Source organism: Phacochoerus africanus, chromosome 2 (genome assembly GCF_016906955.1).
Source record: "Phacochoerus africanus isolate WHEZ1 chromosome 2, ROS_Pafr_v1, whole genome shotgun sequence".
Lineage (NCBI taxonomy): Eukaryota > Metazoa > Chordata > Mammalia > Artiodactyla > Suidae > Phacochoerus > Phacochoerus africanus.
This window is the reverse complement of record NC_062545.1, coordinates 92,762,923-92,781,844: the sequence shown is the minus strand read 5'-3', so window position 1 is coordinate 92,781,844 and position 18,922 is coordinate 92,762,923. Positions and strand designations below refer to the sequence as shown.

Below are 18,922 nucleotides of genomic sequence, written 5' to 3'. Positions count from 1 at the left end.
TTTGAGGAAATCTTTTTATGATGAATACAATTTAAACAGCTCAGATGTGTATGTATTTATTCAGAAATCACATTAGCAAAGAGTTTCAGTGGATTGATTTAATTTCCTTTCTTATGATATTTCAATGGCTTATCTAATATTGAGAATAGCTAATAACAAAATTCATAGGATGAGAAGAGAAAAGGAGTAAGAATAGGAAATATGGAATATAATATGAAGGATACATCTACCCGTGGAGTACATATTTAAACATTCAAGTTTATTTTATTTAACCTGTCCCCTCTTCAGGGACATTTAGATTGTTTTCAATAATTTTCTACTCCAAAGTATGATGCAATGGATACTTTTGAAAGTGATGAACTTTTAAAAGTTTAATTCCTAGGAACAGAATTACTAGTTTAAATGGTTCATGCATATTTAATTTTTAAATGCCCAATGAATTATGCTCCATAACAAATATTAGCAAACAATCTTCTATAAACAATACTAATTTTCACTTCCACCAACAATGAATGTGATAAAAATTTCAACTTGAAAATGATAAAGAATTAAGCATAATATAAGTGATGTGAGAAGGCCTGGCTCTAATGTTAGGCTCTGGGCCTACTTTATGGTTGAGTCCTCTTGGCCTATAGAATTGAGGAACTTCTATATCAAGCTGACTTTTCCATTGGTTAGAACCAATACTCGAGAAAGAGTGTTGAACAGTTCTCAGGCTCAGTGTCATCCTTGCTTAATAAAGCAATTTCCTGCTCATCATTTTCCTAAAGGCATTTTTCACATCTTTGTTCCTTAGACTGTAAATCAGGGGGTTCAACATAGGTATAATCAAGGTATAGAACATGGAGGTCACTTTGTCAATATCCAGGGACTGACCAGTACTGGGGCGCAAATAAGTGAAAATCAGCGTACTGTGGTAGATAGTGACCACAGTCAAATGGGAAGCACAGGTGGAGAATCCTTTTCTTCTTCCCTGGGAAGAACCTGTTTTAAGAATAGCTGCTACGATGCAGACATAAGAGAGAACTGTCAGAAGGCAGATAGCTTCCACCAAATTAGTGAAGACCACCAGAACAACATCATGTATATACATGTCAGAGCAGGACAGAGAGAAGAGTGGGGAGATATCACAAAAGAAATGGTTAATTTCTTCGGAGCAGAAAGACAGATAAAAGGTATTAGTGGTGTGAATAACCAAGCTCATGGGGCCTCCCAAAAAGGCTCCAATGGCAAGCTGGCAGCAAATCCTTTTGGACATAATAACCGAATAGAGCAGTGGCCTGCAGATGGCTACATACCAGTCATAAGCCATGGCAGCCAATAGGAAAGATTCCATGTCAACCAAAGAGCAAAAAAACATATAACTGTGCCACACAACCATTGTAAGAAATTGTCTTCTTATTGGAAAGCAAGTCAGCAAGTAACTTGGGGGCGATGACGGAATAGTAGCATGCATCTATGAAAGACAATACGCACAGAAAAAAGTACATAGGGGTGTGCAAGGGGCACTGACCTCCCACACAGAGTGACTTAGAAGGCCATGCACAGACCCAGACCCACACCATGGGTGTCATGACATTCAGTTATCTCTCTATTCTGTCGCCTTTGTGGTTCCCACTTCATCAATGACATTTTCATTGCCAGGCACAGTCAATTACCATTATTTGCGTTGGCCGTGTTCTGTAAATTTACCTGAGTTAGCCAGTATTGAACCCTGGCTCCTAGGAGAAATAAAGGTTAGGTTCCTGTGAGCCTCTGGTCAGGTTTTCATCCTAAGTTTCCCCATGAGCATAACAGAGTAAATGGACAAAAACATAGCAATAAGCACATTCTGTAGTTCTGGATGGTCATTGAATCCCTGAGAAAGAACTTTATCTTCACGGTGCTATTCTCCATCTCTATTCTCTGCAGTGCTCCTGGATGTGACAGAGTAAAAATGGCAATGCTAATAATAACCTCAATGTTAACAAAAAATTTTTAAATAGTTAAAATAATTAGAATAATAATTTTACATATGTATGTATGTATTTGTTTTTTGGACCACAACCACATCACATGGAAGTTCCCTGGCCAGGGATCGAACCTGTGCCACAGCAGTGATCCAAACCACTACAGTGACAACCCTGGATCCTTAACCCACTAAACCACAAGGGAACTCCCTAGAATAGTAACTTTAAATCAGTGCAGGCATCCTGATAACACCTAGATATATACAGTAAGTACAGCATGATGCATAGTTTTTATATATATATATATTGATAACATTAACTTCTATTCTTTAAAGCCATTGTTTTTCTCATTAAATGACACCCCATCAAACCAGTAGGTGAACTTGAAATCTGGACTCCACTCTGACTTTCATTAGCTCTCTCATTTTCCATCAATACCAAGTGATTGCAGTTGATTACACTGCTATACAGCAAATTCAGAGTAACTAGCCTCTACTCTCCTAGTTAAAATAAAATATTGCCATTCCAGGAGAAGTGTAATATTGATGAGTAGAAGTTCCATCTTTTTTACCTTGAGATGTGGTTTTGCCTCTGAGGAACAAAGGAACTTACTAACAGTGCTTGAAATCCACTGATAAAATAAAAAGCGAAACGATTCTAAATAAGCTACATAAATAAGTGAATCCTAGTTCTGAAATCCAGCCCTTTTGAAACCTCGTGTTAAATGTTTTTGTAGTTGCTGTTGCTTTTGTTGGCTAAATCTTGAGGACTTAAAACCTGTGTTACCCCAGACATGTTTAAGCTCAAAACATCAGTTTATAAATATAAAATCAGTGGCTGTGGAAGATAAGCACTTAAAATTCCATCAACCTTTAACATCCTAGGATTAAGATAAGAACACTTACCAGATTATCTTTTTCATTTACCTTCTTACCACACTGTTAACATCAGTTCATGTTTCATGTGAAAAATCAATTTTGACACTTTGACACTAAAGAAATTGGCCCATTGGAATTTTTTATTATAATCCATTTGATCAGGCCTTCTGTGTTCTTAGAAGAAAGGTGTGCCTCCCATAGGAAGGCGGTAGTTCTCTAGGATAATGCAAGCCTTTTTATATTTTGCTTTGATGCTTTTGAGATTAGCTTTCTCATCTCACATCAAATCCCAGGCACATATACTCTGATACCCAATCCCAGTGGGACCATTTACCCGGGAAATTATAATTCTGCTGAGTTGATTAAACACAAAATTATGAAATATGTTTTTCTACATCTTAATAGTGTCTCAAGGAAAAATATATTACAGCTTTCTAAGTGGTTGATTATTATACATAAAATTGGATTACTATACTTGCTATCTAAATTGATTTAAACTGTTCAAATAATCTCATCAGAGTTTTCTATGTAGTAGGATATGGAATAAACTAGAAAGAAGCAAAAAACCTGCATCTACCCAGGTGTTTAAAATGAGAAGATCCATAAAGTCAAAATGAGAGTAGAATGACTACAGAAAATTTTTTTAAAAGCCCATGTAGGTAGAAAGTAAATTACAAATGAAGTCAATAATTTGAATATGTGCTATATGTGCATCATATGCAAATGGAATTTTGGCCATCTAAGTCCAGAATCAATCTGAATGTCTTAATTCAATAAATACATTCAGTCTATGAATTTGTGTCAGATAGTGTTCTAGATACAAAACAGAGCAAAAGAGGATAAATTGAACTCGACACTTAGAATTTTGTCAAGTAAAGAATAGTGTATGAGACATGGTAGAGGAAAAAAAAACAAAAACTATAAGGGGTTTCAAGGAGGTCCATGGCATGTTTGAAGACTTGAATTTTAGAAAGAAGATGTTGCCTAACGAAGAAATATAAATATATCTATATAGAAAAAATATATATATATATCTTGAAAAAGAGAGCTATGAGCAATTTTGAGCCTCTATTTGCCCATAGGATTAACTTCAGCAGAAACTAATCTTCCAGTAATTCCAGAAAAATCCCACAGTTAAGTCCATAGCTAACTAGCATCCACTCAGAAACCAATCACTGGGTCTCTTGGTGACTGGCCATGAACACGTCACAAATGTTGGAGTTCCCACTGTGGCTCAGTGGAAATGAACCTGACTAGAAACCATGAGGATGCAGGTTCGATCCCTGGCCTCACTCAGTAGGTTAAGGATCCATCAGTGCCGTGAGCTGTGGTATGGGCCGGCAGCTCCGATTCAACCCCTAAGTTGGGAACTTCCATGTGCCACAGTTGTGTTCCTAAAAAGAAAAAAAAAGGAAAAAATACTTCACCAAATGCTTTTGGATACAAAGACCAGGACCTACAAACAGGAGAGGCTGGGTCCCCGCCAGGAAATTGAGATGCTTTTGGTAAGAGAATGAGAAATGCATATTCATCCCTATAATTTGCAAGTGAAGAAGTAACCAGATTTTATGTGTAAAATAAAACCACTTAAAGAAATACAAAATAAAATTTTATGTGACTGTTTTACAGAAATGTAACTAAAATCCCTAAAATGCAAACCCTAAAATCAAAGCTTTCTGGCAGTAAATGAAAATGACTATTCCCTGAAAGACAACCATGCTGTGAGGTGGGAGACACAGGTGGAAAAGGATTTGCATCTTCCCTTGGCAAAGCACATCCTCAGGATGGTGATGAGAATAAACACACAGGAGGTGAGGATGATCACACGGCAATGATCTTGCCAATCACTGGCCATGATTGAAAGTGGACTTGAGTTCATTAATCAAGACACCATGAGCTCATTACTTGAAATGTCACAGAAGGCAAGAATGAAGATGGCAGATAGATCCCAAAACAGGTGGCTAACTACCGTCGATCGATAGGATGGGATCTCAAGAGCTAAATGCAAGTCAGTCAGAGAACACACAGTTCCATAAAAGTAAGCAGCCAGAAACCAGCACTGTATGGAGTTTTCAGGACATGAAGACTTTGTACAGCAGTGGGCCATGGATGGGCACAAAACAGTCATAAGGCCATCCGAGTTAACAAGGAAGACCTCAGTGACTACACACGTGCAAAATATTAGAATTTCACCATGAACCCCAGAAAGGGGATGGATTTTTTTTCCAGGCTTGAGATATTAACATATTTGGCACAATGATTGTGGAGTAGCAAAAATCTGCAAAAGACAAGTGTCTGAGGAAAAAGTGCATGGGAGTGTGAAGTAGAGAGCTGACTTGAATTGGTGCAGGCATGCCCAGGTTGGCCAAAACTGATTCCATACAGGAGAAGGAACAGCAAGCAGAGAAAAATTCTCTCCTCACTTGAATTTGATTGTCCAGCAGCAATGAACTCTATCACAGGGGGACAATGTTACCATATGTTACGTTTGGGAAATAAAATAATATATGTTGTGTTTCCTCTGAGAAAAATAAGAGAAGAAACAAGTGTTTCTGCATATTAGTGATCTCAAATGATCTCCACACTCTCTCTAACTTTTATTGTTTGTAGACTTTTTAATGATGGCCATTTTCACTGGTGTGAGGTGATACCTCCTTGTAGTTTTGATTTGTATTTCTCTCTCTCTCTCTCTCTTTTTTCTTCACATTAACTATGTATGTTTTTTTTTTTTAAGTTTTATTGAAGTATAGTTGATTTATCTTTTCAATTTATGGTTTTCTCCAGATACATGTCCAAGTGTGGGATTGCTGGATCATATGGTAGGTATACTTTTAGTTTTTTTAAGGAAAAAGGGTTTTGACTTATGTGCAAATAAAATATCTAGTCCCTTATCCCGAATGATGTTATTATATAGATTAAACAATCTATATTATCTTTAAACCTGGAAAAAAAGGGATATACAATTTTTATCCATATAATTTATTCTCATTTTTTTTCTTTTTGCTCCTGTGAATGAGCCTCTTTTTCCCATGCTTTAAAATCATACTTAGAACTTACCCTATTGATTCTATTTCTCCAGAAGATTCACTTTTATTCAGTTTTTTTTAAATGCCTGCCTATTAGCCATTGTTCAATTCTTATAAAATTTCCCAGAAGCATTGAGATATATATTTGGAATCATTCTGGGCCCTTCTACTCCTCACCCCCAGAGAACACTTGTTTAAGACACTGCTATGTAGATGTCAGCTAAGCCAGGTCCCCTCTACAAGTCTCTGTAGAAAGTATGTGCTTCCTGTTCCTGATACTTAATGTTTTCAGTGGCTCAAAATTTCTCCCAAATGATTTTTCTCATGAAGAAATAAATGCACCTAAGGTGTCTTTTAGATTCCACATATGATACAGAATATCTGTATCTTCTCTGACCTTCATACACCCTTGCAGGTGGAAAAGGCAGCCCCGTCCAGCCTCAGGAGAGCGTTTTTGGTTTGGGGGAGAGGCTAAGGCTTCTGTACTAGCTTTCTTTCCCTGTACCACCAGGACCTTAGAGAAAATTATTTGTCTTATTCTTCAGAGGCCTCCAAATATTCAATTAAAATTAATTACTATGGTCTGATGTAATTCTGATTTCTTGAAAAATATTCAGAGATAGCACTCCTGAGACTGAGTAACAGTGTCCTCAAATCTCCATTTAGGCTGATCATGTCTAAGTTAAGATTAATTTGAAAATAAAATGAGATTCCTGTCCAAATGCTGTCTTTCAGAATAAATACTATGGTTGAAACGAAGGCCACAGAGTCCAGGTGGATTTGACTAAACTCACAGATAGTGACATGGACAAAAGTGCAATGGAATGAATGTTTCATTGTTCATTTGTTTGTTTTGTGTATTTAAAAATAAAAAAAAACAAACACACACTGAATTTGGTGTTATTACATTATAATTATAAATTATGAGTTTCTGTAGCTGAAAATATCCTGAACAACTCTAACTCCTGTATTTTCAAAGATGGCTCTGCTTCTGTTATGGAAATCAGATGGCCCTGCTCACCACTTGAATAGCAATGCCAAGAGGCTTTAAGTCAGAATGCAGGCAGCATTTGGAGAGAGTGGGCTCATGTCTTTAAACCAAACTCTGAAAATTCAGCTCATGAAAGTTACAAAGGAAAAAGGGGAAATAATCTCAATTAACCATTGACATAGGGGATCAGACTTGTAGCCTTCCCCCACAACAGGCAGCCTTTGTTGAATCCCCATGATCTTCTTTAAATTCTATTCTCCAGATTGCTGAAGGAGAACTAGGGAAGCAATCTGGTCATCTGTTAATTACTTATCCTTCATTTCTATTTCTTTAACGTACAGAAAGAGTCAACATGTTAATGGCAAGGTGTTGCATGATCAAAATATTTTAAAGAGTACCAGAGCTGGAGTTGAGCAGAGCACAGGGGATTCTGGTTATAAATTTAGTTACAGGAGTTCCCCTGTGGCACAGAAGGTTAAGGGTTTGATGTTGTCACTGCAGTGGCTTAGGTTGCTTCCATGGCCTGGATTTGATATTTGGCCCTGGAACTTCTAAATACCAGGGACATTTGAAAAAAAAAAAAAAAACTTAGTTGCAATGTAGCTTTGCTGTAGTGACAAGGCAAAAGGGGTTTCCTGTGTAGGGTAATTTTCTACAAAGATCTGTTCCCCCTTCCCCTACCCATCAAATATCATTCCATTTCTATGGAATTAGGGAGGGAAGTCCATCCTCTATAAATGATTCATGCTGAGAAAAGGCATTGAGGTCTTAGGAAGAAAGATGTCAACATGGGCTTGAAGCATCTCTTTGCTGACAGTTTGAGTGGGCAGCTTACAGTTTCAGACAGAACAAGCTGGAATTATTTTTATGTCCAAAAAGACATAGATTATTATAAGCAAGAGTGTTAATTCCAGTCTCTTAAGCCCAGTTTTAGAACAGTTTCAGTACCATAGAATGAGTACTGCTCAAGATGGAGAAGCTTATGTCATGACCACAGTCTAGTCATCAAGAAATTAGCTTTTGGAGTTCTCATTGTGGTTCAGGGGGTTAAGAACCCACTAACAATGCATGTTCAAACCTTAGCCTCACTCAGTGGGTTAAGGATGTGGTATTGCTACACACATGGTCACTCATTGCAATATAGGTCACTGATGAGGCTTGGATTCCTCCTTGGATGAGGCTAAGTGTTGCTCTGGCTGAGGCCTTGGTCTCAGTGGCAGCTCAAATTTAAGCCTTAGCCTGGGAAATTCTATATGCCACAGGTGTGGTCCTAAAAAGGAAGAGGAAGTTAGGGTTTTTTTCCCTCTGGTGGCAGTTATAGTACCTGTATAACAACCCCGGAACATGTACCACTGAGTCTGTGAGTCTACCATCCTAACTATCGTCCTGATCATTAAATGCTCGCACCTACTATTTGTTACTGAGGGAGGCCTGGAAAAGTTCAGCTTTTCAAACGAGGGAAGGGACATAGAAGGTCTTTGTACTTGGAATGGGGGGAGGTCACTGCTGGATTCCACTTAGAGTGCCTATATCATTAAAGGAACTCTAAAATTTCAAAATATGGGCCATTTTTACTCTGAACAGTTATCCCCTATTTCTTTAACATGGTATTTTTTGAGATGTTTAATTCTTACTTTAAAACATCTGAACATTTTTTTTTGGTCAGGTATTGATTATTCTTTTCAAAAGCTATTTTTAATCTGGTATAAACATATGCTTATATGATTGATTTAAATTTACATCTTACACAGTGAATACTAAACAAGATTAAATATTTGGCAAAACAGTTGCAAGGACCACTGCAGTCTGGTCCCATTCAATGTGAGGTTTAATTTTTTTTTGTCCTTTATATATGTCATCCCCCACTATTATGGTATCTAGCTAGAGGCACAATATAGTTCTTCCCATGTTTAATATGACAATGGCTAATAGAAGAGCAGTAGGATAGATTAGACCTACATAAAAATTTGCACCTTGAATGTTAAAATAATATTATAAAATAATATGGCTTTGCTATCTATGAAATAAAAATAAAAGAAGATTGGGTAGGGATTGTGGGATATTACTCAACATCTGGCAGAAAGATGGATGCTAAGCACATAATTTATTTAAAAATTTAGTGTATTTAATGGATATATCACATTCCAAAAGAGAATGAAAGAAATCTTAATCAATTCTGCTGTGAATGTTACTACCTAGTTTCGGAAAGGAAGTTGGAAAATTTATTTGTAATCCCCCTTCATTTAGCAAACACATAAACAAAACCCGATAAGTTTTATACTTCCTAAAATTTAAGCATAAAATATCATATAAATTTGAAATACCCTATAAAATGGAGCAGGATTACCTTTCATTGTATTTATATTTTAAATTGCCAGAGAGTGACCATCATTACATAAAAATATAAACTACAGATTAAACACATACTTGATACATAAATTTAAAGGACATTACCAAATTATAGTGTTTTTGTAAATATTATCCTAGGGGTGAATGCTTCTAAAATGTAAAATGTCCTGTAAATCATTTTGAAAAATAGTGACTCCCAGTGGAGCTTTGAACAAAGTGAACAAAAAGTTCACAGAAAAATTCCAAACCATTGGCCATTAAAATGCTTCCATTTTCATATTTCTCTTGCTCTTTTCATTTATTTTCTCTCTCTTGTCCCAATTTTCAGGTTGACACAGAAAATAAGCTGATCTCTTGGATATAATAAATATTAGGATGTTTTCTGAAGTCTTATCATATTCAAAATATATTGTTACAGAGAAAGTGTTTCTTTATATTTTTCTACCTGCTCCTCATTATAACCGTTATTAAGTCATTATGAACACACACACACACACACACACACACACACACACACACACACACAGAGGCATACTACCTAGGAGATACTGGATTCTGGGTTCCAGACCATAGCATTTTTTTTTTGGTATAGTAAATCAATCACCATTAATTACCAATCACAATAATAACAGAATAATGAATAAATTTGACATATTGCCGGAGTTAACAAAATGTGATTTTGGGAGGAAAAAAAAAATGGCTGAAATATACTTAATGCATAGTTGCCACAAACACTGAATTTAGATTAATAAAAACACAAAATATATGTCAAGTGCAATAAAATGACATATGCTTTTGCATACAAACACACTGACACAGAGAGAGACAAAGAGAACGAAACACAGACACAAGAGATGGAGAAAGAGAGCTATTATGATCTGGGGATTGTTCTAGCCTATTTGCACATCACCTAAAATTATTCAACTTTCTTAAGATTTCCATGAATGAGTTATTATTAATGTCTCAATTTTTCAGATGTGATGATATATAAAGTCTCAAAAATACTTGACACAGCAATGACAACAATAAAAAATAATATAGGCAGTAAGAAATTAAAAATAAACAGAATATATACACTTGTGGGAATCTCGTTCTGTGCTTAAATTGACAAGGTGAGTCTTCCATTGTAAAATAACAAGTATCCAATTTGGAAATAAACTTACATTTCCATAATGGATACTGAAATAAAATGTGATTGCCTCATTAAGCCTATGAACGCTTTACAGCAAGTCTTAACATCCATTCCCCAGACCCATTTAACACATTTTAGATTAAATAAAGGAAAAAAATGGGCTTCAAATATTGAAATATGCTCAATCTTAAGCATGTAAACTGACAAGGCACAAAGAGAAGTGAATGAGAAAACATCTCTATTGCTCCTTGCTTCTTGACTGTTCCCCACCCCCAGCACTGCAGCCTGTCATTACACAATTCCACCCAGCCTCACTTTGGAACCCTGAGTCCCACTATGATATTGTTCTCTGGGAAAATATTTTTGACTTCACCACTTTTCTGAGAGTTTCTTTCACGTCCTTGTTCCTCAGACTATAGATCAGAGGGTTCAACATGGGAATCACCACAGTGTAGAACACCGTGGCCACTTTGTCAGAATCCACACTACTGATGCTAGAACGAGGCCGACAATAAATGAAAAGGATTGTTCCCTGTAAGACAGCTATGGTTGTGAGGTGGGAGGCACAGGTGGAGAAGGCTTTGGACCTTCCCTCCACAGAGCGCATCCTCAGGATGGTGATGAGAATGAACGAGTAGGAGGTGAGGATGATCACACTGGACAGGAGCTCATTGAACGTGGCCACAATGTACAGCAGCAATTGATTCATAGTGACATCAGAGCAAGCAAGAGATAAGAGAGGAGGCAGATCACAAAAGAAGTGGTTGATCACATTTGATCTGTAGGATGGGATCTTCAGAGCTAAACACAGGTGAATCAGAGAACACACAGTCCCACACAGGTAGCAACAAGACACTAGCTCCACACAGACATTTCGGGACATGGTGACCTTGTACAAGAGAGGGTTACAGATGGCCACAAAGCGGTCATAGGCCATCACAGCCAGTAGGATGACCTCAGTTACTCCACATATGCAAAACAAGTAGAATTGCACAACACACCCCAGGAAGGAAATGGCTTTGTCTTCGTTTATGATGTTAGCCAGTATCTTGGGCACAATGATCGTGGAGTAAGAGAAATCCACAAAGGACAAGTGGCTGAGGAAAAAGTACATGGGGGTGTGGAGTCGAGGGCTGACGTGAATCAGCACAACCATGCCTAGGTTACCCAAGACGGTAACTCCGTAGATGACAAGAAACACCAGGACGAGGAAGACTCTCAACTCAGGGACATCTGAGAATCCCAGGAGAATGAACTCTGTGACGGAGGTGCAGTTTCCCTCGCCCATGGACCCCATACTATTGGCGCTGGAGAAACATTTTAGTAGTTATTTTTCATTATATCATCACAAATTCAGTTTTTGACTCCATCCTAAATAAGACATTAGAAAAAATCAAATAGTTAAACTTCTTCAGCAGAGAAATAGAACATTGCCTTTGGAAGTTCAGGAAAAAATACAGATAGTGTAGCATACAAATGCATAGAGCTCATACTTTAATTCACAAATCACACAAATGCATTCACATCCATAATGTGATTCTTTAAACCATTTCTACAGAATTAAGAGCTTATAACTGAATTATTAGAAATACATCAATATTATTTAATTAGCTATTTTGTTTTTGGACATTCAAATTCCTTTTTATTGGCAGATTTTTTAATGTTGGAAATATTACTGCTCCTAGAAATTATTTAACTAAATATAGCACATTGCACTTATGATGGAGCATGATAATGTGAGAAGAAAATATGCTTAAATGGGACACCATGTTGTACAGTATAAAATTGACAGAACACTGTAAACCAGCTATAATGGAAAAAAGTAAAAATCATTATATAAAAAAATAAAAGTGGAGTTCCTGTCGTGATGCAGAAGTTAATGAATCTGACTAGGAACCATGAGCTTTCAGGTTCAATTCCTGGCCTTACTCAGTGGGTTAAGGATCCAGTATTGTGGCGAGCCATGGTGTTGGTTGCAGACACGGCTTGGATCCTGCGTTGTTGTGGCTCTGGCATAGGCCGGTGGCTATGGCTCTGATTAGCTCCTAGGGCCGAGGAATTGGCCCTAGAAAAGGAAAAAAGACAATAAATAAATATATAAATTAAATAAATAAATAAATAAATAAATAATTTCCCATTGAAATTATGTGAAACATGCCTGTTACTAGTGATAATTCACAAGTGTTAATTTTTGCAATACTTTTAATTGGGAAAGTAGTTTTTATACTATATCAGCATTTTCTCAAAAAATGAATTTAGCGATTTGCTAATTAGGCTATACAAGGTCTGTCATTATTCAGAGAATTGGTACTATTTTCAAACTTTCTGAAACCGTGACTCTTGTAACTTATAAAGATATACTTTACAAAGGAATTCATTGTCTTAAATCTATTTGAAGAACTAAAATACATGAATATGTAATTAATAGAAATGCTTGCTGCACCATCTCAGCATTATATATAATAGCAAAACTTAAAAATAATGTGTAAAAGTATAGGGAAATGGTCCAAGTTACAGTGTATATATATATATATATATATATATATATATATATATATATATGGAATATTATGCCGCTCTCTGAAGAAATTTTAATGATTTGAAAGACTATAATAAAATGGCAAGTCAAAAAATAGAAAGCTGTGTTGAAAAATAGAATATTGTATATGTATACATAAGTCACATTGTATAATTAACTCTCAAAACACCCATGATATTCTATTCCAATTACTTTTTTAAAAAAGCAATGAAATGACTGGCCTGAATTCTCACAAAACTTAAGTGTTGTGGGATGCTATAATTTTTTTTTAATAGAGAAGGAATATATCGAAAGCCTTTGACATGTTGAAAATGCCAACAAAAGATAATAACTTACTCCTTTATTCCCTCTCCTGACCCGTAGTAACAATGCCATACACTCTACAACTCTACAAGGCACAGGAGAGCATCCCCTCCCCGACCCCTCTCTGCACACATACTACAACACATGCAAACACCAAAATATGATCTGGTCCCAAAGGTCAGTAATCCCAAGGGTGAGAAACCTGCTATGGAGATGCACCTCAAAGTCCCTTTGGCACAAGGTCAAAGTAATTCCTCTCCTGTCTGCTTCAGAGGTGGTTCTCATGTCTGTGTCCTTTTGTAACAGTCCTGGGGACCCCTCATTCCCACCCTCAGCAGCAGAGTGATGGCTAGGACAATCTCCATGATGTCTTCATCAGGTTCCATCGATGGAGTTAGAGTGAGAGAGAAGGAAAAGGAAAGGAGAGAGAAATCAAGCACTCTTCCCTATTTTTTTCAACTCTTCACCCTCTTACACTGATAGCTCTTAGAAGATATTTAGTTCTGCAGATTAATTTGTTCCCATTCCCAACAGAGATTATCTCTCAGCACAATAATGGAAAATATTTTCATAAAGGAGTGCTTCAACCTTGGCATTTCCTGACACTCTCTAATTAAGAGAGGGCTTAATATAGACTTCTAAAATTAAGTCTAATATCACTGCCTTTTTTAAAAATTCCTTTCCTCTGATACATGGTGATAATGAATTTCCATCATGAGAAACACCAACAAACTTTTAGACCCAAGATAATATTAAATCCATTCACCCAAAATAGAATGTAGTTCAACCAACCCGTAGTATAGGCATTGCTTCCCCTGTTTCTGAAAATGTTATGATGGACAATGTTAGAGGCTTTAGGTTTTTATGTGCATGCATTCCTGGAAACCATATTCATTAAGCTTCCAAGAATCATTGATCTCTGTGGGACAAGATGTCAAAAAAAAAATCACCTTGGGACTCCTTTAACTTTCATAAGGTGAAAGCAGGGGAAAACCATCCCAAGTGTGTTGTTATAATAGGACATAATTCATTTCAGAGGTCATAATGGCTTGTAGAGCATTGTACATCCAAAAGTCATTCTGTGATGCAGGGATTATGTTACAATTATGAAATATATGAATACATCTGATTAACTTATTGAGTTTGGAGTAAGTCTGTACTCAAAACTCCTTCCTAGAGACAACAGGGTCTGAAGTCATACCAGAATACTCTCAAATACCAAAATGAGGTAGAAATCATGAAACTTTGCTCTTCAGAATGTTTTAAAAAAAAGTATGTGGCAAATGGGTAACATATTAATAATGGGAATAATTCAGAATATTGAGATCAGCACACCCAGTTCACCTGGAACTGTCCTCAATTTAGTGCTGTAAGTCACACAAACAAAGAAATCCCTCAAACATATCCCTGTATGATAAAGATTTTTTTCTAAGTTAAACATTTATAAGATCATCTCTACTCCTACAACATTAGACCTAGCCGATTCTAGATGTTTCAGCACTAAAAGTTAGAGGTCCCATAAAACATAAAACAGTGAGATAGTTCCTAACATAAAGCATTCAGATATACTAGGATTGAAGAATCAATCAGAAGGCAATCTTTCCAAGTCAATTCCCATTATTATAAAATTCTTTATCAGTGATTTTTTTCAGAGTTCTTCAACCATGGCACTATTGATATTTCATGCTGTACTATTCTTTTTATGGGGAACTACCCTGTGCCTGGTATGTATAGCAGCATCTCTGGCCTCTGTCCAGGAGATAATAGTATCACCCTCAACTTTGTCCCTCCTTTGCAAGACATCAAAAATATCTCCAGATATTGTCAAATGTCCCTTTGTGATGGGAAGCGAGGTACATAATCTACTGAGGTTGAGAACTACTGCCTTATTGTCTTGAATCTAACAGACTTCAGATTCTTCTGTTTTTGTTTTTGGTTTTATTGTCTTTTTAGGGCTGCCCCTGAGACATATGGAAATTCTTAGGTTAGGGGTCAAATCAGAGAGGCATCTGCAGGCCTACACCACTACCACAGCAATGCAGGCCCAAGTTTCATCTGTGAACTACACACTGCACGTTGAGACAACACAGGATCCTTAACCCACTGAACAAGGCCAGGGATCAAACCCTCATTCTCATGGTACTAGTCAGGTTCTTAACCCACTGAGTTACAACAGGAACTCCCTCATGTTCTTCTGTTTGACTAATGTGCAAATTAAATATGTAGTCCCTCATCCTAAATGATATTATTATATAGATTAAACATTTTTGTATTATTATTAAACCAGAGAAGCATGGCTTCTAACATCCTTTTTTCTTTCCTTTTTTTTTTTTTTGGTCTTTTTGGGGCTGCACCGGTGGCATATGGAGGTTCCCAGGCTAGGGGTCGAATCGGAGCTGTAGCCTACACCAGAGCTGCAGCAACACCAGATCCGAGCCACATCTGCAACCTACACCACAGCTCATGGCAATGCTGGATCCTTAACCCACTGAGTGAGGCCAGGGATCGAACCCACTACCTCATGTTTCCTAGTTGGATTTGTTTCTGCTGTGCCACGAAGGGAACTCCAGTTTCTAAAATCTTTATCCATATAGTTTCTTCCCATTTTATTTTCTTTTTGCTCCTGTGAATCAGCTTCTTTCACCCATGCTCTAAAATCTTATTTAGAGCTGATCTGTTATTCCTATTTCTCCAAAAGAGTCATTTAAATTCTTTTTGATTCAATCTTGTATAAAAACCAGCTTATTCTCCCATGCACATGTCTTCTAAAAGTTTACATAAGCAGAGACACATATACCTGAAAACTCTCAGGGCCCTTCTGGTTCCCCACTCCCAGGAAATACTTGTTCAGGACACTGCTATGTAGACCTCGGGTAAGCCAGGCCTCCTCTACAAAGCTCTGTAGAAAGTATGCACTTCCTATCACTGATACCTAATATTTGCAGAGGCTCAAAATTTCCCCCAAATGATTTTTCTCATGAAAAATGACTGAACCTATGGTATCTTTTACATATCTTACATGGTAAAAATATACATATGTTCTCAGACATTCAGACAACACTACTTGTTAAAAGGGCCCCTTGTCCAGCGTCTGGAGAGCTTCCTGGTTTGGGGGACAGGCTAAGTCTCAAGTGTCTTCCCCTCCCTGTGCCTTCAGGACCCTGGAGAAAAATCTCTTGCCTCATCTTTCAGAGGCCTCAAAATGAGCAATTAAAATTAATCGTTGCTTTTGGATGTAATTCTGGTGTTTTGGAAAACCTAAAGAAATACAACTAGCAGTTGTACAAGCATTTTATAGAAACATTCATCAAAAGATCGAATGTCTTCTCCACATGCTCCATGATCATCTCCATAGACTCCAAAATTTTTGGATAATGACAAGTCATAGCAAAAGTTATTCATATTACTCAGCAAATGTTTCTCTTTTCTAGTATATTGTTTTATAACTTTTTTTGTATTTATTTGAGTAAAATTGATAAACAAAATTGTACATATTTAAGTTGTACAAAAGATGTTCTGATATACATATATTTCATGAAAGAATCACACTTTCAAACGAATTAACATATATATCAGCTCTCAGTATGGTCTTTTTTTTTAAGATAGGTTCTACCCTCTCAGTAAGTTCCAAGAAAACAATACAGTCTCGTTAATTATAGTCACATTGTTATGTTATATCATCAGAATTTATTCATCTTTCTTAAATATTTATACCTTGGCCAGCATTTCTGGTTTTGGATAGCTGTGGGGCGAGAATGCTGAACCGTAACCATTTGATGTACTTAAATAAACTGATATGACAAGTGTTCAAATCCAGTCTTTCAAAATGAATGTTGTAGAGAAAAATTAAAAACAGCAAGATGTTTAAAAATGAAGCTTAATACTTACCAAGATTTAAGTTCAAAAGTCATAAGAATTTAAGATAAAACACAGAATGGAGAAAGATTTATTTTCACTGCATTGATTCTTCAAAAGACCAAATAATGAATATAAATATATAAAAATGTAAACTACAGATCAAAAATCATGCCTATTACATAAAACTAAATGACAATACCAAATTATGATATTTTATGAATATCAACCTTAGAGGTTAAGGCTTTTAAGATGTAAAATATCGGAGTTCCCGTCGCGGTGCAGTGGTTAACGAATCCGACTAGGAACCATGAGGTTGCGGGTTCGGTCCCTGCCCTTGCTCAGTGGGTTAAGGATCCGGCGTTGCCGTGAGCTGTGGTGTAGGTTGCAGACGCGGCTCGGATCCCGCGTTGCTGTGGCTCTGGCATAGGCCGGTGGCTACAGCTCCGATTCGACCCCTAGCCTGGGAACCTCCATATGCCGTGGGAGCGGCCCAAGAAATAGCAACAACAACTACAAAAAAAAAAAGACAAAAAGACAAAAAAAAAAGATGTAAAATATCTTTCAATAATTACAAAAAACCATCAACACCCAGTGGAAATGTGAGAAAAGTGTTTGAATAGAAACCTCACAGAAAAGAGTTAAAAATCATTGAACACTAAAACACTTCATTTTCAAACATCCTGCTGTTTTTATTTTTTCTCTCTTGTCTCTCGTTTAGGTTGATACAAAAGTAAGCCTAACTCTTGGATAAAATCAGCATTAGAATGTTCCTGAAGGCTTAGTCTAAATATCTAAAACATTACTATTGAGATGATGTTTCTTTATACACTTTTATGTACTTTAAATATCATTTTATTTGACCCAAGACATAAAATAATGAAATGAAGTTTAGCACTGTATCTACTATCTATGGTCCAATAATTTATGCCTCTCCCTCACCCCCTTTCCAAATTCTGAATCATCCTTTGCAATCTATCTTATGTGAAGAGAATTTATTATGGATGACTAAAATTCCTTTGGGAAAAGTTGCCAAAGAAAGTCTCATCTTTGTTACTATGGTTACAATCAGCCAAGGGAAATATAAGACTTTTCAATTTTTAGAAATTTTAGGGAAAGCAGTATAGTTAACATACTATAAAACACTGTAATTTTACATAGGTAGGCCTTAGGGGTTGACAGCTGCAGTCTGACACACTGCATTTATAAATTTTATAAAGAATAAAATGCATCTATAAACATCATAACAAAAATTAAGTGTGAAGAAACCTGAGGTATATTTCAATATTCAGTTATAGAGATTTATGTACTCCAAGGAAGACATGAAGAGATAAAAAGAATCTCTTTCTTAGCATCATAAATTGCAAGTCACCTGTTGCTTTATGTTCTATTTTCATGGCTGGTCTTCTATTTCTTGGGCTGTGCTGCTGCTACTGGGATTTGTAAACTGAATCCCCAGACGCCCTTGCTAGCTGCTTTCTTTTCACATTTCCGAAGGTTAAAAAGGTTCAGGAGAGGGGGATAGGATGGGAGAAAGGAGGGACAGTTAAAGAGAAATGAAAAAAGGGAATCTGCTGAAGAAGATTTATCTTTATTGTGAAAGGACAGAAATTAAATTTTGAAATAAATTAGTTTTCCTAATGGATACTGAAATAAAATGTGAGTTCTTCATTGAATTTATGAAAGTTTTATAGCAAACTAAATGCGTATGTCTTAACAATTCATTGCTGAAATGCATTTCAAACATTTTAGATTGCATAAAAGCAAAGTAGTCTGCAAATTTTGTCATTCTCAATGCCTCCCTTGTAAACTGACAAGGCACAAATATAAATGAATCAAAAAGACTCAACCACAGCTACCAACCCCTTCACTCTTCTCCCTCTTCCAACAGAGCAACGTA

At 36.6% G+C, this 18,922-nt stretch overlaps 2 protein-coding genes across 2 annotated transcripts; both read right to left on the bottom strand.

Annotated features, from left to right (window-relative positions):
- Positions 1–733: 733 nt before the first annotated feature.
- On the bottom strand, positions 734–8,217 carry LOC125120666 (olfactory receptor 5I1-like). The gene is given in 5 exon segments (XM_047769151.1): positions 734–1,357; positions 1,359–1,528; positions 1,768–1,860; positions 1,863–1,916; positions 8,169–8,217. Coding segments are annotated over 5 exon segments (990 nt in total).
- Positions 8,218–10,659: 2,442 nt separating this feature from the next.
- LOC125120665 (olfactory receptor 5L1-like) lies at positions 10,660–11,613 on the bottom strand. Its single transcript, XM_047769149.1, has one exon. The coding sequence runs from the start codon at positions 11,611–11,613 to the stop codon at positions 10,660–10,662; it is 954 nt and encodes a 317-aa protein (XP_047625105.1).
- Positions 11,614–18,922: the final 7,309 nt, after the last annotated feature.

Bases quoted from the DNA above. Each gene is read 5' to 3' on its own strand.
- LOC125120665 (XM_047769149.1), bottom strand. From the start codon at position 11,613: ATGGGCGAGGGAAACTGCACCTCCGTCACAGAGTTCATTCTCCTGGGA.